The following is a 25,059-nucleotide window of genomic DNA, read 5'->3' as shown; positions in this document are numbered from 1 at the left end:
TGACCTTGGTAATTACAACCGACCGATTTGTAAAATCTTAGCAAGCACATTATAGCATTCTGTAATACATACAGAGGTGAGTAATGGATTAATTCTCAATCAAGAATATTTCGTTACGAGATTCGAACACATACGTAATTTTACATTGACAACTCTAGCGAGTTTAATACGCTGTGGTGTACTTGGGAAACATCGATTCCCGATTGTGTTAGGTAGATTCACAAATGGAGATGAGGATAATGCTGTTTCTAAAATGTTTGCTCTACAACTCTTTCGTAAGTTTGTTACAACTCATTCGTAATGCATTTCTGAATACAAATCTTAAAAACACAAAAAGAAGACGAATGATTTGATTTTTATTAAACTAAAAAAGTACTTTTGTTTTGGTATTGGACTTGCGTTCTGATGTTGATAGATGTGTTGAGTAATATACTCAGTTTATAAAAATCCCGGTAATGTTTTTGGTACCTTAGGTCGGGCTATCAATTATAAAATCGCGGTAATGTTTCTTATGTGTGCGCGTTATCATCAAATTACTACGACCGCATTTTACCGATGGATTAAAACACAGGTCTGTGATATATGAATACGATCAAGCTTGATAAATATAGTTTGCAGTTGTAATCATTGTGTATATTAGCGAAATCGTGTCTACTTTTCTTTGAGTAAGTCGGATAAGTTAGTAAATCAATGTGGTAATATCTACGACCGTGAAGAGTTTCTCACATCTCGATGTCTCATATTATAACATGCGGATTCACTGGCGGGAATTGCTATCATTTACTGAGTATTCAAATCTCGTCGTATGCATCGAGTAGTATAATTACTTTGTGTTGTAGAATAGTAACGACTTTCACAGTTGAATGAAAATTATCGGTCTGTGAATACAACCAGAGTGAATTAATTCACGTTTGCAAGTTATAGTGATATAATCAAGCAAGTGAAAAGTGGATTCAACATTTGAAAATGTTGTTGTGCATAATTCTTCTGAGCATGGTAAGATGTACTAACGATTGCATCTCCAGCTACAAAATAAATAAATAACTGGATTGTCAATAAAGTCGTAGGAATTCATGAGTCTGTGTGTTTCAAATCAATATGTAAATAATCAAACAGACAAGTAACTCTAGTTGATCGATCTGAAATAATATTATCTTGATGTCAAGGAGGTAATTAACATATTCGGATTTCAAGTTGGTCAATTAGCACATTGATTGACTATTCTCGTGATTCTTACCACACAACTAAAGTCAACCTCTATTCCAGAGGTCTGAAACATATAGCAGTCGCGCAAATATTCCGAAACGGAGCTGAAAGTTGGTCAAGTCAAAGTAATATTCAGGTTACGGAAATATTATAGACTCAAGACAAAAAATGTGTGATTTGTTTCAAGTCTTACGATTAGATGTTATCTTTCGGGGTTGGAATAAAACGAAAGTTCGTTGAAATAGAATACTTACGAGTTCAATAATATTCTCTGTCGGTGAAAGGGAATAATCCGACAGCTACAACCAGAATTAAAAAATTGATGTTGTTTTGTGGTTAACACAAGTCAGTGACCATGTTTGCGTGGATTTCAAGAATGATCATGACGAGTTAACCGGATAAATTAGTGAATGTGATAATAACTACATCCGTAAGAGTTGCTGACATTCCGATATCTTTTACACTGTAATATACAGATTAAGTTGCAATAAATTAATTCTCTTCTGGGATTGACCGGGTAATCAAATCTTGTATACTCGAAACTCGAAACATGATATGTTTATGTCAAGTCGTATATGTACCGATCTTTCAGAATACAAACTCATTTTAAAGTTGAATAAAAAAATTCTGATCGAGTTGCTGAACGACATAGACAACAACGAATCTACTTCTATAATCAATTTCTTCTGAATGAGGACTAGTCATCCCTCAACATTTACCGGTCCACGGCCTGACATATCGCTGCAAATATATTTACATATACCAAACAAAATTTACATATCAACAACACAATAATAATGACCAAGTTGACGGCATATCTTGATCGAACATCATGACACAGTCGCGAGAATCACTTGAGTCATTTTCTCATCGTTTCATCATTTTCACCTGTAATTTCTTCGCCTCACAGCAGTCATATTGCGTTCATTCGTCATTTCTCTCTCTGTTAAAATGATCAGCTATTATATTTTATGTCCTTACTTCCAATTTTGTTACGTATTCAAGACAGTCCGGGTGATGGAATCGCCAGAAAAAAAACGTACTTGTGTAATAATATCTACTTTGGCGTTCACAACCCGAAGATTAATTATATCACAGAACACCTTTAATCATATTGTATAATTACTTATATTAGTAATCGCTAGATTTACTCAGACCAGAAGTCGCACACGCATCTAGAATTGTGTGGGGTTGATGCCAAGTACGCATCATGTCAAACTGGCATGCTATTTTTGCTCTGGTTGGGTTGTAGAGAGGAAGTAAGAACCGGTGTGTTATGATCTGTATTTGGCCAAATTTGTAAATGCAAGACGTAATTACAGCGACAGTTATCATTTGTATTTGGCCAAATTTGTGAATGCGCGACGTAATTACAGAGACGCATTAGTTTACTGCAGACCTGGGCAAGTGCGGCCCGCGGAGCAATTCTGAACGGCCCGCAAAAATCTGCTAGGAATCCCAAACATGAAACCGTTACAGCGATTGACACGACGTTAAATACTCCAAGAGTGACGGGGTTGGGTTCCGGTTTAAATCATTTTGCCTCTGATACCTGATGACTCGACTCGAGTCAGACTCGAGTCACGATTTTCGGATGACTCGACTCGACTCGAGTCATTTTCTCAAAATACGGAAATGACTCGACTCGACTCGAGTCAATCTGTGTATTGACTCGACTCGGACTCGAGTCATTGCGCATGACTCGAAGCAAGTCATTGACTCGAGATTCAGACGGCGAAGACCGACATTTCATTGTAATTTCGAAGCCAACACACTATTGGGATTTCGTTTGTTGGTACTGGTGCTTGAAAATGCGACCAGAAACTGCTAAAAGTGAGGAAAATTGATATATTATAAATGCGAACCATTCAATGTCACTAAACAGAGTTAAAAAAGTGGGATTAGGAAGACTTTAACTGGAAACTGAGCAGTCAACACAATGACTTGGACTCGGACTCGAGTCATAATACCATGACTCGGACTCGATCCTTTGTTCGCTGACTTGGACTCGGACTTGACTCGGTGGGAATTGAAAATGACTCGACTTGACTCGAGTCAAAAATATAAAAGTGAGATTGACTTGTGACTCGGAGCCTTGTGACTTGGTTACAACCCTGAAAGACGGTGATACGATATGGCTGATTGCCAAATTAGAGCAAAACGTATCGAATTCATTCGATGTGAATTGCGGCCCGCCATCCGTAACAATTGTTATGGGCAAGCCTTCGATAGAGAAGACTTCCCTCAAAGCGTTGACCAAACACAAGGTTGTGGTAGACCCGACATTCATTACTTTAACGAAAGGATATTTCAAATGCGCATCGACGATGACAAGAAACATTTTATTGTTTATTGGACCTGCGAAGTCCAAGTGAATCCGTTCAAAGCTTTCAGAAGTTTTTGGCCATTCGCGATACTGACGATCAGGCGCTTTCATTACCTTACGGCAAGCGTCGCAACTCTTAACGAGATTTTCAATGTCGCGATTAATGGAAGGCCATGCGATGTAACGTCGAGCCATCTGCTTCATTTTCGCGATACCCCAATGTCCTTCGTGCAACAATGATAATACTCGCGAGCGAAGTGACTGCGGAATTACTACGCGCTGAAAACCAATGTTTGCGAGTCGAAAACCAAGAAAAATCATCAATGTGCGTCTTTGGATTCCAATTTCCACGAGTGACAGATAATTTCACTAGTTCCATGGTTTGTCTTTCAGCGCCGCGTCCCGAATTTCATTGCGAGTTAACGGTAAGCCATCGAATGCCATATTAATAGCGTGAACGATCTCCGCGTTTTCACGAATTTCCAGTTCGTCAAACTCAGGGTCTGGACCCTTTGGTAGGCGAGATAAACCGTCGGCGTTTCCGTGCTGATTAGTCGGTTTATAGCGAATATCGTATTGGTACGCCATGAGCGTTCGTGCCCATCGCTGTAAGCGTTGCGCTGTAATCACGGGAATTTTCTTGTCCGGCGAGAAAATTGCTAAAAGCGGTTTGTGGTCCGTTACGAGCGTAAATTTTCTACCATACAAGAATTGACGAAATTTATTGACTCCGTAAGTGATTGACAGAGCTTCCTCCTCGATTTGAGAGTAGGATTTTTGCGAATCGGAAAGCGTTTTCGATGCGTGCGCGATCGGTCTCTTTTCGCCATTGTGCTCAATTGAGAGGACAGCGCCGATTCCGAATTGAAAAGCATCAGTTGAAAAAATGAACTGCTTGTTTACATCATAATGAGCTAACTGCGTAGCGTCGATTACGTCGTTTTTGAGAATGCGAAAAGCTGCGTCACAGTCCGTACACTCTAAAAACTGGGCCCACCTATTAAGGTGTTCCAAAAAAAACCTTCAAAAAAGGAGGGAAATTTTCTACCTTATTTCACCTGGTGGTTATTTTCCCACCTCATCATGAGGTGGGCATCTTTCCACCTTGCCCTGTCCGCATTCCACTTCATCCTAGCCGGGTATCCTCCAGGCACAGCATATAACCACACTTCAAGCACTAAATCACCTTCATTCCAATGACTTTATTTGCAAATTTGTCACGAATGTGATCCAGTTTGGCATAAGCTGCAGTACTGGTGTCTCTTACACCTGGCAAACGCGCCAGAAAAACTGATATGATAGTCAGAAACTGCATTTCGAAGATGCAATGAATTTCTAGCATCACTGCAAATGCCTCATGGAAGCTCTCGATATTCTTCATCTTTACAACATCAAACCAGACGGTCCACTCTTTCTTCTTTGTGTCGAAGCAAATTGTAGGCCACGCAGATGTGGGTGTCTTAAAGAAATGTATTATTATGTGAAAGAAGCATCAGGTCAAACATACCCTACACGCACACACAACACACACATTGATGCTCTTTCAGTAATCAGCTTATCAAATATACCGGCAGCGGGGCACTGCGGATCCTATTTTCAGTCAACATGTGATATCAAATAGCAAATGGGCCAATGTATATGCGGACTTGGCCAAGTGGAAGTGATGACCATTTCGAGTCATCAGCTAATGTGAACAGTAACCTTTAGTAGAGTGGCTCTCAATTTTTTGTCAGCGCGGACCCCATTTTTCAACCATCAAGGCATCCGTGCAGACACCATCAAGTTTTAGTTCGAATCATGCTCAATAATAGTGCAACCGCCATCCACCTCTTATCAATAGTCCATTTTTGCAAGTCGCGACGGTACATCTTGGCGAGTTTGAAGTAGCAACCTCGGATAACTGCTGATATTTACTTTTTCAAACTACTTGAGTGCTTTGCAGACCTTCATTTTCTACTTCCACTTGAAGTAGCTTTGTTATGGATTTGAAATCACTACTTCTACACTGTACTAACCTAGAAATATCCGAAGTGATGCTTTACCCGAGCTAAGAAAATCACAAATTATATTATCATTCAGGTTAAAAATTTAGAGGTCTGCAACACCATAAAGATGTGCTTCACGGACCCAGAGTTAGAACTGCGGGTTGTGGGACCGAGCTGAAAAGGGAACATGGGCTTGTAACACGGGTTTTAGGTTTGCACCTCACTAAAAAAGGTTCAATACACGACATTGAGAGAAATGTATTGATACTATAATTCAATAATTGATATTATAAAACGTAATTTTCAGCATTTAAAATCGTCTCCGAATCTCCACGATTCAACTACAAATGAAGCTCGACTTTGTGCCAGTAATGGAATAGTTTTTCCCATCCCAAATTTTGAGCTAACAGGTACTTATAATATTGATAAAAATCCGTACCTGTTCAACCTGGAAGAAGTTGCCATATCCTTCATGAAAAATTGTAGGTATAGAAACAATCCGGTCTCGATTTAGAGATGCTGTTAAACAAAATATATTATAAGTCCCAGTTGATCACTGAATACATACAGGTCAACATTAACTTATTACAAGACAACAAAGTGGAGTGCGTCAACGTGTCGCTTCATAATTACGTATTAGTATAGATTAAAAACAGTGCGAAAATTGATGCCGTGCAATTGCAACATGACCGAAGAACGCTATATAGGCCTATATCATGAGAGGCAATTAATAGATGGAAATTACCTACTCAATACAAATATTTGAAGGTATCACTGCTTATGTCAAAATCGACAGCTTTATTACAACAAATAGATATAATAGCAGAAAGAGAAAAACATACCAATCACAATCCGTCATTTTGTCTTCGGGACATCGATGTCAGCTTCTGCGCTTCATCCTATCAATCATATTTTCAACTAATTCCGCATTGATGGGAAATCATGCTCATCACGTCTTCACGGACAGAAGACGACACCGTTTTCTGCAAAGCAGACGAAATTTGAAATATGCAGTGAAACAGAATAAAAAATTTATTAGGAGAATAAATCTGTGAAACCGAACCTCAATCATTTTTTCAACAGGTGAAGCAGCAAAAATGAGCAGATTTGAATTTATAGGCTTCACTTAGCCTTGGTGAGCCAGTCGAACTTTTCATGCCAAGTAGGGCTGCGCAAAATCGAGTACCCTAGTGATTCAATTCTGAATCACCTAATATGCTTCGAGTCGAGTCAAGTAATCAAGTATCACTCATTATGACGTCATAACAGAATGTAAGATGTCAAAGTTTAAATATGTACCGTTCAAGCCACCACCAAGAATTTAATGCTTTTTATCCATCACATAAAAAGAGGCTTCGACTTCACCGATTTAATTCCATTTAGTGAAAATACTGTAGGATGATCATGACTTCGGAAATATGCCACGTCCAGTATCCTTGGTAGATTTTGTACTATAGGTTTCGTATGATACGATACCGCCAATCAGAGATTCAAGGCTACAACTGTGAAAATTAGTTTCGAAACTATAATTTTCGGGTATAAATTAACTTTCAGTGGAGAGAAGCGTGATATCAGTACCGGTACTAGAAAATATCGTATTTTCACCACCGTGATTCTATTAGAAAAAGTGCGCGATATGGGAAACACTGATTATTACGATGGGAACATTATATATTTCAGATTAGAAAATTTTCGAATATTATAAAAAGCGGTTGCCAGATTCTTTTATCCTGCATTTAAGTCGTGTTTAATACATTATAGCCAGAGTTTGAATGGTTTGGTATCCCTTTACGAATACTAGGTATCCTAAACAACATATTAAAAGCCCTTTCAAACTTTGGCAGATGCATGGAGCTGAGAACCATCAAAATATATCGCGGGGGACATAGCGTAGTGGTGACGATAAGCGCCTACAAATCTGGGGACCCGTCGGAGGTTTATCTGGGCCCCTCTTCCCCGCTGTCGCCGTTATTACGGCGAAAAAAAGCCTCGACGAAAGAAGTCACTCACAAGGAATGCGCAAGAACTAGTAGAATGCGCCGCGACTTCAAAAAAAAGATCAACATCAAAGAGAACTGTGACATCGGGCACTCTAGGCCGAGGTGGATGTGAATTTAAAAGGATCACAACTGCGTGTCGTTCGACATCCTCCTATCTGTTCATTACATGGCATTGTGTCTTATCGCATTGTACATTGTGTGTGGCTTGTTCAGATGAAAAATATAAGTCAATGATTATATATATAGCCGCATATAACGTCGGAAATTCCCTAATGCACGAATTCAGATTTGTCGGACTTGATGTCGTTTTTAACATATCACAGTCAAAGAAAAAAGAACTTCTTACCTTGCTATGAATAGAAATGCACTTAAATATCACTTACAAAGTCATATTAATCTTCGGAACCTTTCCGTAGATGAGAAATATCAAGATATATGTAGCTACAAATTATATCTGAAATTGTTTAGCCTACTACCCGAATACCGATGTGCCAAACTTGGTTTCGTTAGCAACATGAAATATCCAATGATGGGAGGGCTTCTTACCCTGTTATGAATAGAAAAGGGTCTCATATAACATTCATAAAGTCATTTCAAACTTCGTGACCATTCTAGATAAGCACCAACGATATATACTAGGCTATATTAAGTAGTCGTTTTTCACCTATAATAGCATTGGTAGGAAGAACTTTTCACCCTTATATGAATAGGTGGGTCCGAAATATTATTTGAAAAGCAGTTTCAAGCTACGGAACCTGCGTGGAGACGAGAACCATCGAAATATATCCAAGCGTTAATTATGTCGGGAATTGTCAAATACGCGAAATCAGATGTGCCATACGTGATGTAGTTTTTGACCTTTAATAGAACTGGTAGGAAGAACGTATCACCCTATTATGTATAGAAGGGGTCCCAAAGAACATTTAAAAAGCAGTTTCATGCTTCGGAACCTGCGTGGAGGCGAGAACCATCGAAATATATCCAAGCGTAAATTATGTCGGGAATTGTCAAATACGCGAAATCAGATGTGCCATACGTGGGGTAGTTTTTGACCTTTAATAGAACTGGTAAGAAGAACGTATCACCCTATTATGAATAGAAGGGGTCCCAAAGAACATTTAAAAAGCAATTTCATGCTTCGGAATCTGCGTGGAGGCGAGAACCATCGAAATATATCCACGCGTAAATTATGTAGGAAATGGCCTAATACCCGAAATCAGATGTGCCATACGTGATGTAGTTTTTAACCTTTAATAGAACTGGTAGGAAGAACTTATCACCCTATTATGAATAGAAGGGGTCCCAAAGAACATTAAAAAAGCAGTTTTATGCTTCGGGACCTGCGTGGAGGCGAGAACCATCGAAGTATATCCACGCATAAATTATGTACGAAATTGCCTAATACGGGAATTCAGATGTGCCAGACGCGATGTCGATTTTCACCTTCAATAGAATTGGTAGGAAGAACTTTTCCCCCATATATGGATAGAAGGGGCCCCAAAGAACATTTGAAAAGCAGATTCAAGCTTCGGAACCTACGTGGAGACGAGAACCATCGAAATATATCCAAGCGTTAATTATGTAGGAAATTGCCTAATACGGGAATTCAGATGTGCCAGACGCGATATCGATTTTCACCTTTAATAGAATTGGTAGGAAGAACTTTTTCCCCATATATGATAAGAAGGGGTCCCAAAGAACATTTAAAAAGCAGATTCAAGCTTCGGAACCTACGTGGACACGAGAACCATCGAAATATATCCAAGCGTTAATTATGTCTGGAATTGTCAAATACGCGAAATCAGATGTGCCATACGTGATGTAGTTTTTGACCTTTAATAGAACTGGTAGGAAGAACGTATCACCCTATTATGTATAGAAGGGGTCCCAAAGAACATTTAAAAAGCAATTTCATGCTTCGGAATCTGCGTGGAGGCGAGAACCATCGAAATATATCCAAGCGTTAATTATGTCGGGAATTGTCAAATACGCGAAATCAGATGTGCCATACGTGATGTAGTTTTTGACCTTTAATAGAACTGGTAGGAAGAACGTATCACCCTATTATGTATAGAAGGGGTCCCAAAGAACATTTAAAAAGCAGTTTCATGCTTCGGAACCTGCGTGGAGGCGAGAACCATCGAAATATATCCAAGCGTAAATTATGTCGGGAATTGTCAAATACGCGAAATCAGATGTGCCATACGTGGGGTAGTTTTTGACCTTTAATAGAACTGGTAAGAAGAACGTATCACCCTATTATGAATAGAAGGGGTCCCAAAGAACATTTAAAAAGCAATTTCATGCTTCGGAATCTGCGTGGAGGCGAGAACCATCGAAATATATCCACGCGTAAATTATGTAGGAAATGGCCTAATACCCGAAATCAGATGTGCCATACGTGATGTAGTTTTTAACCTTTAATAGAACTGGTAGGAAGAACTTATCACCCTATTATGAATAGAAGGGGTCCCAAAGAACATTAAAAAAGCAGTTTTATGCTTCGGGACCTGCGTGGAGGCGAGAACCATCGAAGTATATCCACGCATAAATTATGTACGAAATTGCCTAATACGGGAATTCAGATGTGCCAGACGCGATGTCGATTTTCACCTTCAATAGAATTGGTAGGAAGAACTTTTCCCCCATATATGGATAGAAGGGGCCCCAAAGAACATTTGAAAAGCAGATTCAAGCTTCGGAACCTACGTGGAGACGAGAACCATCGAAATATATCCAAGCGTTAATTATGTAGGAAATTGCCTAATACGGGAATTCAGATGTGCCAGACGCGATATCGATTTTCACCTTTAATAGAATTGGTAGGAAGAACTTTTTCCCCATATATGATAAGAAGGGGTCCCAAAGAACATTTAAAAAGCAGATTCAAGCTTCGGAACCTACGTGGACACGAGAACCATCGAAATATATCCAAGCGTTAATTATGTCTGGAATTGTCAAATACGCGAAATCAGATGTGCCATACGTGATGTAGTTTTTAACCTTTAATAGAACTGGTAGGAAGAACTTATCACCCTATTATGAATAGAAGGGGTCCCAAAGAACATTAAAAAAGCAGTTTTATGCTTCGGGACCTGCGTGGAGGCGAGAACCATCGAAGTATATCCACGCATAAATTATGTACGAAATTGCCTAATACGGGAATTCAGATGTGCCAGACGCGATGTCGATTTTTACCTTCAATAGAATTGGTAGGAAGAACTTTTCCCCCATATATGGATAGAAGGGGTCGCAAAGAACATTTGAAAAGCAGATTCAAGCTTCGGAACCTACGTGGAGACGAGAACCATCGAAATATATCCAAGCGTAAATTAAGTCGGGAATTGTCAAATACGCGAAATCAGATGTGCCATACGTGGGGTAGTTTTTGACCTTTAATAGAACTGGTAGGAAGAACGTATCACCCTATTATGAATAGAAGGGGTCCCAAAGAACATTTAAAAAGCAATTTCATGCTTCGGAATCTGCGTGGAGGCGAGAACCATCGAAATATATCCACGCGTAAATTATGTAGGAAATGGCCTAATACCCGAAATCAGATGTGCCATACGTGATGTAGTTTTTAACCTTTAATAGAACTGGTAGGAAGAACTTATCACCCTATTATGAATAGAAGGGGTCCCAAAGAACATTAAAAAAGCAGTTTTATGCTTCGGGACCTGCGTGGAGGCGAGAACCATCGAAGTATATCCACGCATAAATTATGTACGAAATTGCCTAATACGGGAATTCAGATGTGCCAGACGCGATGTCGATTTTCACCTTCAATAGAATTGGTAGTAAGAACTTTTCCCCCATATATGGATAGAAGGGGCCCCAAAGAACATTTGAAAAGCAGATTCAAGCTTCGGAACCTACGTGGAGACGAGAACCATCGAAATATATCCAAGCGTTAATTATGTAGGAAATTGCCTAATACGGGAATTCAGATGTGCCAGACGCGATATCGATTTTCACCTTTAATAGAATTGGTAGGAAGAACTTTTTCCCCATATATGATAAGAAGGGGTCCCAAAGAACATTTAAAAAGCAGATTCAAGCTTCGGAACCTACGTGGACACGAGAACCATCGAAATATATCCAAGCGTTAATTATGTCGGGAATTGTCAAATACGCGAAATCAGATGTGCCATACGTGATGTAGTTTTTGACCTTTAATAGAACTGGTAGGAAGAACGTATCACCCTATTATGTATAGAAGGGGTCCCAAAGAACATTCAAAAAGCAGTTTCATGCTTCGGAACCTGCGTGGAGGCGAGAACCATCGAAATATATCCAAGCGTAAATTATGTCGGGAATTGTCAAATACGCGAAATCAGATGTGCCATACGTGGGGTAGTTTTTGACCTTTAATAGAACTGGTAGGAAGAACGTATTACCCTATTATGAATAGAAGGGGTCCCAAAGAACATTTAAAAAGCAATTTCATGCTTCGGAATCTGCGTGGAGGCGAGAACCATCGAAATATATCCACGCGTAAATTATGTAGGAAATGGCCTAATACCCGAAATCAGATGTGCCATACGTGATGTAGTTTTTAACCTTTAATAGAACTGGTAGGAAGAACTTATCACCCTATTATGAATAGAAGGGGTCCCAAAGAACATTAAAAAAGCAGTTTTATGCTTCGGGACCTGCGTGGAGGCGAGAACCATCGAAATATATCCACGCATAAATTATGTACGAAATTGCCTAATACGGGAATTCAGATGTGCCAGACGCGATGTCGATTTTCACCTTCAATAGAATTGGTAGGAAGAACTTTTCCCCCATATATGGATAGAAGGGGTCCCAAAGAACATTTGAAAAGCAGATTCAAGCTTCGGAACCTACGTGGAGACGAGAACCATCGAAATATATCCAAGCGTAAATTATGTCGGGAATTGTCAAATACGCGAAATCAGATGTGCCATACGTGATGTAGTTTTTAACCTATAATGGAACTGGTAGGAAGAACTTATCACCCTATTATGAATAGAAGGGGTCCCAAATAACATTTAAAAAGCAGTTTCATGCTTCGGAACCTGCGTGGAGGCGAGAACCATCGAAATATATCCAAGCACAAATTATGTAGGAAATGGCCTAATACGGGAATTCAGATGTGCCAGACGCGAAGGCGATTTTCACCTTTAATAGAATTTGTAGGAAGAACTTTTTCCACATATATGAATAGAAGGGGTCCGGAAGAACATTTAAACAGCACATTCAAGCTTCGGAACCTAAGTTGAGACGAGATCCATGGAAATATATTCAAGCGCCGCTTCAGCCGTCGAAAGAGTAAATCACACACGCATGTATGTTTCATTTCTGAATTGACGATCACCACCAAGTTTTATCGTCCTCACTCCAAAGTACATACAAAATCACTGACTAGAGCAGTGGTTCCCGAACCGGGGGGGAATTCCCCCCTTGCGGGGAATTTTGAAATATTTAGGGGGGAATCTGGTTTAAATGTTTTAGTTGAATCTGGCTTTGGCATTGTATCAGAAGATACACTGGGTTTACAAGGTTTTTCGATTTTTTAAGGTATAGAACTGTTAAGTAGAAATTAGTTCTTAAGAATTGTATGTCTCTTTGGCGGATTTCAAGCTAGGTGTATGTTTAAATGCCTTCCGTAGATATTACACCCCATGATAAATGGAGGCTCACGAGATGCTTTTCTTGGGACCGCGACAGCCTCTCGACCAAATTACTACTAAGCAGGAAAATGTCAAGCCGAATTCAGCAAGAAGGCCGTTAGTTAAATTGTTCAACTTTTTAAGCCAACATATGAGCTACGTGAAAAACATACCAGATTCGTCGATTTAATACAAGTCCATAGAAAGCGGACTTGTTGATTTATTTTCCGTCAGAGGCGACATGACTGGTCAAATTTAACTGTACGTTACCAAAGTTTAGTGCGGTCCGCATTCGACATGTTCGGACCTGAATATGTTTGGCCATTAATTGTTCAGTCAACAAATGGTTGCGCGTTAAAAAGCACATTTTTTTGTAGTCACAAGCAACTTTTTCATAAGGGGGGGAATTTTAGCTCAAATATCGGCCAAGGGGGGCACGAGACGAAAAAGGTTGGGAAACACTGGACCAGGGGTGGGCAATTATTTTTCTTGGCGGGCCAAATGAGAAGCAGAAAATATGTTGGCGGGCCGAGTCTGAAATTTTAGCTGTGTTCTCCAGCGTATTGATTTTATTACTAAATTGAAAGCAGTGAATTACACTAAATAGTGTTCAGTGAATGTGGTGATATTTGGGAATGAGAAGTGACGGTTAATTACCAAATAAAATATTTATTTGCCCGCATATTTTGAAACAATGTTAAAACGATACATTTTGAACTCTCTTTAATCCCCTATCGGAGTTTTTCTGTCAATACATTGAAATGTATGCGGAATGGCCGAAACAGCCCATCGTCAGCCCCCTCAGACGTTGATATTGGGCCCCCATAGTGTTATAAACCGAACTCCTGGGGGCTTCGCCCCTAGACCAAACTCATCAGGATGCACGTTTTTAGCACTACTTCTGAGCGATATTTTTTGTATACACCAGTTGGCAACGTTTTACGCCCTAATAGCGCGAAACGCGGAATTTTTCCATGATTCCTGATTCAGTCTTTCACTAATTTTGGTAATTGCAGATATACTATTGCTATATTTTTAACCTCTCTCAGCCCACGTACTCAGTTTTACCGCTAGAGCAGAGTGAGTTGCTGTCTTGGAAATATTCTGGAGGGCCCGTTGGTATAATTACTTCGTTACATGTTGTTATTTCGTGACCTCCCGTCTTCTATGTGAAAAGATAGTGAAATCGCCAAAGCGTACTAAACTAAAAGACACACACGATTACCAATTGGTATTTCTTCACTGGCAAATATTACCTAAGGACAATTGAAGATCGTGATTTTCGGTCAACATAAGAGCAGTCCTTTTCGGCTAAGGTTTTCTCGCTGTGGAGCTTTTTTCCCTTTACTTAGTTAATTTGATCAGCCGTTGCAATTGCGCAGTGCCTTCTCGGAATCCCGTGTTGGCCCAAACTTCATATATCTTGGTGCGTCGTGGCGCGGTGATGGCTGACGCTGAAATACATAATTCTATAAACCATTGCTCTCTAAATCGCGCATAGCGCTAGAAACATTTGAAAGAAGTAGCATACATTTTCAAAAAAATACTCTATAATTTATGTTCATTCCCGAAATTATTTTCGGTGTCCTTCGAGATCGCCTCCCAATTGGGGGGTTTGGGGTGCGGCAGTTGAAACAGAGAACGTGTAATGCGTAATATGACAGTGACAACAAAGAAGGTTTGGTGAATTCTTGTGACTTGAATTGTAACGGCATAATTTGCTACATTGACTTTACTTTGAATCTGGATTAGGCATGTGAGGTACGTATAGGTGGCGTAATCGCGGCATGTTAACGAACAGGCCTTATAGAAAACGAATTTGCGGTTCAGTTTATACATCCTATGGTTTTAGTCCACGCAGCAACATTAAAAAGTAGGTTTTATATTTTCAATTTCAAGCTACCTTTCGCGGGCCGCACAGCATAGCTCCGCGGGCCGCATTTGGCCCGCGGGCCGCACTTTGCCCAGGCCTGCACTGGACTATAGCAATGATTCTCAAAGCGATGTCGATCCGATATCTCAGCTGTGAAACCGTGGTGACTCTGGTGGAAGAACAAAAAACACTTTCAAATTTCCACGATCTCAGCCTACAGTGCGGCTGATATTGTCGACGCTAATGCAGGACGCCCTTTTTAAATCCCTAAAATATATGACAAATATAGCTTCTTATATTTGCTGTCTGTTCAAATATAGTAGTTTTTTGCATATTGAGGAAAATATGGTGCCTTTATGATATTTAAGGGGGCGAAAACCTGTTTGAAATGGTTAAATTATGTGCGGAATGAGTCGAAACGATAAAAAAGTGGCTAATTCTGTTTAAATTATTCGCTATTAATCGACACTTCAGCTATCGGTATGGCAGTTGCTGCCAACACATCAACATTCTTCCCTCGATTTTCCCCTCGCATTGCAAAAACGAGAGACGCGTTGTATGAAAATCTGATTAGTGGACGCGATATTCGTATAGCATACAGTTGATTGCAAAAACGAAGTTGCCAGCGATCAACAATCACCCGCGAATTCGTTGCGCCTGGCATATCGCACTTCTTGAAATCTTAATTGAGGTAACTATATTCAAGCATAAAGCACGTGTCCACTGTCCACACTACATTTGAGTGAACAATGAACATATCGCATATCTCGCAACGCAATTCGGCCTTCCGCGTTAGTCTTGCAAAGGATCTCTCATCGTGAATACTACGAAAGGCTAATTATAGTGATGGCGACCTTATACATTTATATATTATGTATATATATCATTGCGGCGACAAAACACAACGGAACGAATGTTTCTGACGAAGGTGAGTACTGTTTAAATGTATCTGTACAAGGGTGTCTCGGCCTTTTTGACCTTGTGGACCATAGGTAAACTTCAAAAATCAAAATTGCCCTGAAATATAATCACGACGAATGCATGCAACTCAATTGTAACATCGGAACCTCACTTAATGCTGTCTTTTTGTATTGTAAATTTGTACGTGAATCTGTTGAAGTTTCATCGAGTTGGTGCTGTTATTGTGTGTGGTAGCCTATCCGTGATGTTTGTCGAATACTATGGTGATTTACACCACGCCAACCTTTTTCATTTGTAGGCTACTCCGTAGCTGCTGACTTGTACTGCACGGTCCACTTGTAGGCTTTTATAAGACACCGCTTACACGGATGAGATGGCGAGGAGGAGCCTAGATAAACCACCAGCACTTAGGTAGTAATTCGGGAGTCGACCTAGGTCGGACTCGAACTAGGTCGGACTCGAACCCGCAACGTATTGGTGTTGCGATACCATGCCACGGTTTCAGCATGTCGAAAGACTCGAAACTCTCGAAGTCATGTAAAATACCATTTACTTCAGAAGTGTAAACTCAAATTAAGTCGCAGGCCGGATTCAAGAATTGTTAGAAGAAAATGTTACCTCGTGCTCATGCTCATGCTTTTCACTTTAATGTTTATTGACAAGCATATACAGTTATACACTTGTCGTAGCGGTTGTATTCTAGCAACTCGTAGCACCTTTATTCTCGAGCGATGGAACTGGCAAAAATATGATGCTTGTCTGGTTGAATACATGCAGTTAAGAACCGATAGAACAGTGTCTCTAACGATGAAATAAGTTGGCGTATTTATATGCCCCCTTTGCCTTAGTCGTAATCTGGCGGTATAGCGCTGCGTATGCGTCGTGAGGAATAAAAGATATTTAACTGTGAACGCGGACGACGGAGTATGGTTTATTCTTATTATTAAATAGCGATCCGGGACCTATTGGGTCGGATATTGACACATCAGTGCGACCATAGATATTTGAATTATACGTTTGTTTGAACTGCATATAACGGTTTCGCATTGACGTTTTCACTTCTGTGAATAGCCTGGCTACGTTTAGGACCAATTTCCCATAAACCTCTGAGCTAGGTGTGCACTTTTTGCCTTCTCGAAATTGGGCGTCAATTTCACCGGCTTGTATCTGGTGTGGTAACTAGAGTGGAACTAAAACTCAGTAGTCGGGTGGTTATAATGTGACCTATATGAGCGATGAATTTTTTAACCTACTCAGAATTGCTTCGCGGGCCGGATGAAATCGTCTGGCGGGCCGTATGTTTGAACCCCCTGATTTACTTGATTGTGATTGTTTGATATGCGTTGAAAGGAATGGGATGTGGCGTTTTAAAATAGCTTCTATTTTACATTATTAAAGTGCTCTTCACCTTTTCCGAAATGGTACAGCCTATTAACGTTTACTCACTGGTACACTCCAGTCCACAAAATATTACAAATCCGTTTTAATACTAATCGGAATGGGCAAGGCTGAAGGTGTAGAAATATAGACCTCACCTAACTATGCAATATACATGCTACTTCATTTCCATCGCTCGAACTTTTTAAGTTATCTTCGGTTACTTTTAATTAGTGTCTAACATACGTCTCTAATTCAAATTTTCTATGCCAACACTGTATTTCTTGACAAACATACGCATACTCTTAGCGAAAAGCGTGTGTAACTGTGTACTGTGTATGCACAGTCCACACCCAAAGGGATTAAACGGGTGGTAGGCCTACATAAAAACAGAGCCTATCTCAGAACTATATCACGGCCATAAATCCTACGTGCATTTGCATACCTTACTACGTTCTTACGCGCACGCATAATTTGGGTTAAGATGTACTCGTAGTATAAATCTGAGCTAGGTTCCGGTATCATGTGCCATGGGTGTGTTGTGTATATTCATTATACACACCCGTTTATACACCATTTTCGCGAATAGTGTATGTAGATTATTCTTACGTGCCGGCAAACAACTAAGTGATGACTGTAACATGAACTTGAATCGCATTGATGTATATTGCACTATTTATAAACGCCAGGCAGAATGTATAGGCTATCCAGTATCCATTCAAGAAGTCGGAGCTATCGCGGTGGCTCCTTCGAGAATCGAAGACAGAAATCGCAAGCGAAACTCATGTTCTAGTGCAAAAGGAACATTTGCAAATGGTTTCAAGAGAGATATTTGATTGTCACATCGCAAATTTAATAACTTACAAGTTACAAGCTTCATACATTGAGATAACCGTGGTACCATGAATTGTACATCAGCTAAACAGGTCTGAAACATAAACCTGCATATTTATTGTGACACTCGGTCATTGATCTTTTGTAATACACCCCATTAAAATGGTACAACCTGTGAAAATATTGGTACACCCCGGGGTGTGCGATACAGTCGGTTGGAAAGCATTGCTCTATTAAAATAAGTGACTGTCGTAATTTCACCAAGTTCGTTTAAAAGTCTTCACAGCTTTCGCAGCTTGTCCGAAACGAGTTGTAGGCTACTTTTAAACGGTTTCGTACAGCGCTTGAACCACTGTGGTGTATTTTGTGCGGGAGATGATTTTGTGCCTCGACTGTTTGATTGCGATTTCATATTCCATTACTGAAACCTATTTCGTCATGCAACGTATAAACGCATCTGTAGTCTGCAAACAGACGCATTGCCATGTCTCAACAGCCATGTTTTAGGTGAATTACGCATTGTGCAATCACATATGCCGCTTGGCGCGTCTATGTCCCTATTTTCGCCTAACTTCAGAATGTACTTGTGTATTTTTGAGCAATAATTTTGAGTCGATTGTTGTGCGCATAAGCTACCTTGCCCTAATATAGTTTATCTGATTATTTATCTATCAACTCTTGTGCTGTAAGTCAACAACGTTCGCCCCATAGTTTCCGCCCCTGCTCAAAAATCAAAGTGTACTGTAAATGAGGACATATAAATATATTATCAATAAATTATACATTTTTCAGGAATGGAAGACTCTGATTTGAAAATGCCTCTTGGTACCAAGCCACCGCGCAGAGGAGCTCTGGATGGAATTTGTAATGAATTGCTCAAGTATTGTAAAGAAAGGGGACTGAAGGAATGCGATTTTAGTGAATGGGACATGGATGATTTTTTGGCTAAAACAAAAAGGTGGGAAAAAGTCAAGGATAGGAAATCGAAACTGACAGGTTTCCTTAATCGCCATAAGGAATATTTGAATTCAAAATTGCGTAATTGCTTGCCTACAATTGGAAAGTGGGAACTTATATTCAAATATGCAAAGGCCAATCATTTAAGCACATCAATTGGACAAATGAAAAAAATCTGTTGGTTGTTTGATAAAGACCCAACGAGATTCTTCCAGATAGAAAAAACGTGTGAAGTGGCTGAGGAAGTCGATGTAGAAGCTCCTTCTGTTCCCTATCATAGTTCTGCGCACCTAGATCCGGCAATCGTTATGTCCGATAATAATGGCACGGGCGCTGGGAAGTCAACTTGTCCTTACCAATCGTCCGACGCGTTGGGAAATCGCTATTGCATTTGTAAGACACCGTATAACGCAAGTGAATTTATGGTAGGCTGCGACATATGTTCCGAGTGGTTTCATCCTAGATGCATATTCCACCGTCAAAGTTTAGAGATGAGCTTTGGTGTGACTCAATGGGAACGATGTCATTTCGTGTCCGAAGGTGCGAAGGATTTTCATGCGACCTTCGATCATTCATTTTACCATCCACCAGTGGAAGGAGGAGATGACTCCAATCCTTCTGAAACTCAATCAAATCCATTGGATATTAATCTTCTGTCGGATTTTCGATTCGGCGTTGATCTGTTCCAGCATCGCGTGGAAGCCGAATACACCAATCCTTCGATAACTCCACTAAATTTAGCCGATAGCAATCTCCTTACGGATCATGCCAGCGTTGCTACTTCCACTGCTGAGACTGGTATTGACCTCCTCCCCGCTACTTGCGAATCCGAGGATTGGATACGGCAGGAGACGATTGTTGGGCTGGGCTGCTTTGGAGAGGATGTTTTTAATACTAACGAAGATGAAGTTGCAATATCCGGAACTTGGACCATCGAATTAAATGATTGGGCGAAATTGACAAAGAACAGATTGAAAAACAGATTTAATAAAAAATCGTATTATTACATTCCAATTTTCAAAAAAGTGACACAATATTATGACCGTTGGGTACCCGTGGTGAAGAATCAATACTTGAAAAATCAAATGCTGAACCCTCCTGAAAATTACAACGAAGGATACGTTCTCTTTCGCTGTGCTCACCACACATGCTGTAATTGCACTGTGGAAGGCAAAATCTTGTTTGTGCGCCAAGGAACTGGAATAAAATGTAACCTGGAACTTGCTGGACGCCGAAAACATATAGGGTGTAAACGATCGAGACCGGTGAGAGGGTCGGACAGTGAAGGTCTTGGCAAAGATTTGAGCTGCAAAAAACCTTCCAAGCTGCATAGAGAGCTCCGGGTTGCCCAAACCGGATTTCGGGAGCTCATACATACGCTCCGTCATTGGACGTTTTAAGAAAAATAAAATCAAAGTTTGGTGTGCCTTGTGGCTGAACTTCCGATGTCTTCCGAAACATTGAGTTGTTGAGGAAGATGTACGAGGAAGATGGAACACAATTCATTAGAGGCTGGCAAGGCTGTCCTTTAAGCGTCACATTATTCTCAACCTTTCAATTGGAATTATTCAAAGATTTGTGCCAGAAAGACATTTTGTATTTTGATGCCACTGGGACAATTATTCGGTCGGATGGAGGAAAAGCTTTTCAAATATATTCGATTTTGGTCCGAAGCCCTTACAAAGATCTGCCAGGGATACCGGTAGCAAGCTACGTTACAACGTGCCATACGACTGAGAGTATAAAACATTTCCTCGGGTGCTTTAGAGATGCATGCTCGACGAAGTTGGTACCGAGATTGGTAATACTTGATGGCGCAGTCGCCCTATGGAACGCTTTTCTCTCCGTCTTTTGCAGTGAGACCAGACTCCAATATTATCATCGTGTGTACCGGATAGTAACGGGTGAAGCTTCGGGTAATGACTTGTGTTTAACCCTAATTGTCAACTGCCTGAGCCACTGCATGAAGGCCGCGTCCACTATGTGCAAAAGATATTACATTAAGAAGTACTACCGCGATGCTATGCATTGGATGGCAATGATATTTCTAGCCTCAACTATTCACGAAATGGATGCCATTATCAACCACTTATTTGTTGTGCTTTTACTGCGACAAAATTCCCCCCGGGTTGAAAAAAGTTTCCGAGCGCTACAATCTCATATGACTAAAAATGAAAACCTCAAAAATTTACCGGATCAGTTTTATGAGTATCAAAAGGACGATGACGTATTCGCGAATTTTATTATACACGACAAGAGTCAAGAATACAAATCCCCGTTTTATCTGAGGTACAAAAACAAACTTGAATTATTTAAAAAATCTATAACTTATCAAGAAGGAAATGACCCCGGACTATGGCCAACAACCAACAAATATTTTTCAGAGTCATTTTTTACCAAAATTGAAAACGTAATATTTCCAAGACTTGGTGCTACATCTGGACTTTTACTCGGCAATCTTGATCGCCACGCCACAGGAACTGATTGCCCAAATGCTGTTTATCAAAGATTCGGCAGGGAATTTGAAAAAATCCGCTCTGCTAGTATAAAGAATAATTTGCAATCAATTTGTGATTGTAACCGCACACAGGGTATTATAGAGCAGCATTTTTATGAACTGAAAAACATATATTTGGACAATACAAGATGTAGCAAAATTGACAAATTCATTTTGAAATACCACAAAGAAATCGTCACGTCATCTAAAATATTCGCGGATAGTTTATTACATCGCGGTTTCAAAAGAAGAAGGAAAACGAAACTGACGAAGGAAACACAACAATTGGTGAAGTCGACTTTCAAAAAAAAGAAAAGAAGGCAGACTGGCTGCTTTACCTCCGGAGAATTATCAAAAACATTGAAATTCGACAACGAGCCTTGTAGAAAGATCGGCAAAAGAAAAAATGAAGTAAGTTCGTCGTGGTATTTTAGTTAACTTTTGTATAACATACTTTTTAACCCTAGGAACTAGAATTACTTTGGACGAAAGGAAATGAAGTGGAAATGGTAGCTGCATATATTTCCTCAACTACGCTCTTCATGGGAGATTTGGGAACCTTGCGTCCAGACGAATGGTTGAGCGGTGAAGTAAGTCGTATTAATTAATTGACTATTGAATATGCCTAGAACTAAGAGCAGTTATTGCTGCAGTTCGAACTCGTATGGTGATTATTTACAACGCAGGTCATTGATTACTATCTGCACATGCTGGCTGACTCGAAAACATATGTGCTGGATTTCAATGTAGCGACTCATATCATTTTCAGTTCGGATGAAGAGCTAATCCGAAGGCAATCATTGCGAAAGGTACACAATACACACACATCCATATTATTTCAATAAATAAGTCTATGACGATGATTATCAGTACGGCAATATACAAAGATATCGTTGTGATCTTGTACGCACGATAACGATGCTATCGAAATGCACGGAGCACTGTACACCGAAAGTACTTTGCAATCATCTACATATGTTAACAGGTGAAATTCGATCACTACGGAAAGATCATCGGTGCAGTGAATAAGTTCCAACACTGGATGCTGCTGGTTGGTCACGAATTTCGAATTGCATATGATCGTTCGGCAATTCCAATAAAGCGCATTTATGTATGTACAGGTAATTAATATATCAGATGCCGAAATTTCATTACTAAATCTACTCGGGAGTACAAAAAAAACCACCGTAGCTGCGGCAGAGAAATTCAAGTAAGATTATTTCACTTAGTCATGACTATCATATCAATTGTACATAAGAGTACCACATTCATTTTTAGGAGGTATCTGCAAATCAGGAGCGAATCGGTCGATTGTCAATCCATGACGTCAAAGCAATGGAGTATCAGAATGTACGATCATTGCATTCAGCAAGATAGTTACAACTGTGGCGTGTATGTCTTGAAGGTAAAAAAAAGTTGAGATTTCATTTTACGAAGTGCCCGTCATAGATAAGATTTTCAAAAGTATGCAGAACAAGTTTTGAGGAGCACAGCTTTATCATTGGCCAGTATTCCAAATAAAGAGACTGACCTTCGGAGATATCGGCACGAAATCGGCAGGCAAATATTAGACGAATCAGGTAAGGACATCTATATCGAATTAGATAAATGGAAACAGTAGTTCTATATCGATCAACATCATGCGTAGTTAATCGGTTTCTTCGATTGTCACAGGGTCATATTGTCTTGTTTTGTTTTGCAGGTAATATATCTATGCTAACGAATCTTATGCCTTCCACATTCAGATCCGATCGCCGATATCTGCAGCTTTTGTGCTGACGCATCAAAGCTTGATTCATCCTGGGTATGAGTCTTCCATTATTTACTCCAATTATGACTATATTAATTAAAAACATATCATAAATATATCTGAAATATATCTCTACGATACAATGACCATTTCTATATCAGTGTTGGGATGACTCGAGTCAGACTCGAGTCACCTTTTTCGTCTGACTTGACTTGACTCGAGTCACTTTGCTAAAATGACTTGACTTGACTTGACTCGACGCTTCAGAAAAGTGGATTGACTCGTGACTCGGAGCAAAATTCACGAGTCAATTTCAAGTCATCAAGTAATCGGTGTCGATAAAAATCGATGTATCTTCCAGATGTTCGGATTGTCCGCGAACCGCTAATGTAACCCCTGCGAGCGACCAATCATTCAATGATCGTGTGTTTTGCTGAGCCTCCATTGTTCTCTCATAAATTAATCGATCACAAACGAAGTGATCGAAGCTTACAGCTAGACGTTGTCGTAAATTAATAGTAAAATAATTTAATACCAAAATATCCATCTCTGTTCTTACTTTAGCCAAACCTCTTGTTTTATTGGAATTTAACTCGAATATAGTTATATACTCCTCAAACATTTGGCGCAGGCTCGAATTTTATCTTATCAATATGTCAATGGGTAATGTATTGCATCTTAGTAATTCGTTTCTCAATTTAATAGTTCTACGTATATGTGAGCAATACAGCGACTTCTTGCATTTAATTCTATATTCGTTCATCGGTTCAGAATCAATGACCACTCAATCTGTATTTCAGAACCTAGCAAAATGCAATGACGTAATCATGCCTCATACTTCGAAAAGGCAACTTGACTTGAATTGTGACTTGACTCGTGACTTGACTTGACTTGACTCGACTTGACTCGAGTCACCTTTAAAAATCGATTAACTTGACTTGACTCGAGTCAAAATGTGCAATGACTCGAAATGACTCGTGACTCGAAGGTAGTGACTTGATCCCAACACTGTTCCATATACCATAATATGTTTGACAGGAGATGTGCCAAGGATGCAACCGGAAATACCACTCGACATGCGCACGGGACACAGTGAATGGAAATATATTCTGTCCTATTTGTCAGCCATGAGTGACGACTGGAAATCTCATGAGGATTTTAAAAATAATTCATGTTTCTTTTGCTACAATGTACATATTAAATTCGTTGCATCTTTAACTGGTGACGTATACCTGCTGTTACGATATGTATGATGATTGCTGAGAATTATTAATATTATTATAAATGAGGAGTTTTAAGTGGCGCGTGCCGCCGTTTCCGGCCTTGTGCACCACGGACAAAATATGTTATCAAGATGATTGCTGATAGTTACCAGATCCAGAAATAAGGTCCGAAGTCTGAAACCAGTTTTAGAATGCTACCTCGATCAATAAATGGGGAGTGGTCCTCCGGAAAGGTTGCGAAGCTTGAATCTGCTTTTTAAATGTTCTTTGGGACCCCTTCTATTCATATATGAGGAAAAAGTTCTTCCTACCAATTCTATTAAAGGTGAAAATCGACATCGCGTCTGGGACATCTGAATTCCCGTATTAGGCAATTTCCTACATAATTTACGCTTGGATATATTTCAATGGTTCTCGTCTCCACGCAGGTTCCGAAACATGAAACTGCTTTTTAAATGTTCTTTGGGACCC

General features: G+C 39.9%; 1 protein-coding gene and 1 long non-coding RNA gene across 3 annotated transcripts; one reads left to right on the top strand and one right to left on the bottom strand.

Annotated features, from left to right (window-relative positions):
* Positions 1 to 4,714: 4,714 nt before the first annotated feature.
* LOC145441565 (uncharacterized) lies at positions 4,715 to 7,115 on the bottom strand. The gene is made up of 3 exons (XR_013915857.1): positions 6,360 to 7,115; positions 5,957 to 6,036; positions 4,715 to 4,991 (listed from the first exon to the last, which is right to left on the bottom strand). It is a non-coding gene; the product is annotated as an uncharacterized LOC145441565 (long non-coding RNA).
* A 14,211-nt stretch (positions 7,116 to 21,326) lies between these two features.
* Positions 21,327 to 24,631, top strand: LOC145440126 (uncharacterized). 2 transcript variants are annotated; one of them, XM_080317713.1, is made up of 6 exons: positions 21,327 to 22,205; positions 22,302 to 22,424; positions 22,894 to 23,020; positions 23,081 to 23,195; positions 23,361 to 23,419; positions 24,404 to 24,631. In XM_080317713.1, the coding sequence occupies exons 3-6, from the start codon at positions 22,937 to 22,939 to the stop codon at positions 24,494 to 24,496; spliced, it is 351 nt and encodes a 116-aa protein (XP_080173839.1). In that variant the 5' UTR covers positions 21,327 to 22,205; positions 22,302 to 22,424; positions 22,894 to 22,936; the 3' UTR covers positions 24,497 to 24,631. The 2 variants fall into 2 exon arrangements, with proteins under 2 accessions (XP_080173839.1, XP_080173840.1); XM_080317714.1 differs by having other exon boundaries at positions 21,327 to 22,424.
* The last annotated feature ends 428 nt before the right edge of the window (positions 24,632 to 25,059 follow it).

This window comes from Botryllus schlosseri, chromosome 6 (genome assembly GCF_051294905.1).
Source record: "Botryllus schlosseri isolate E-star chromosome 6, Bs_hap1, whole genome shotgun sequence".
NCBI lineage: Eukaryota > Metazoa > Chordata > Ascidiacea > Stolidobranchia > Styelidae > Botryllus > Botryllus schlosseri.
The sequence above is the reverse complement of the archived record's forward strand: the minus strand, read 5'-3'. Positions and strand labels throughout refer to the sequence as shown.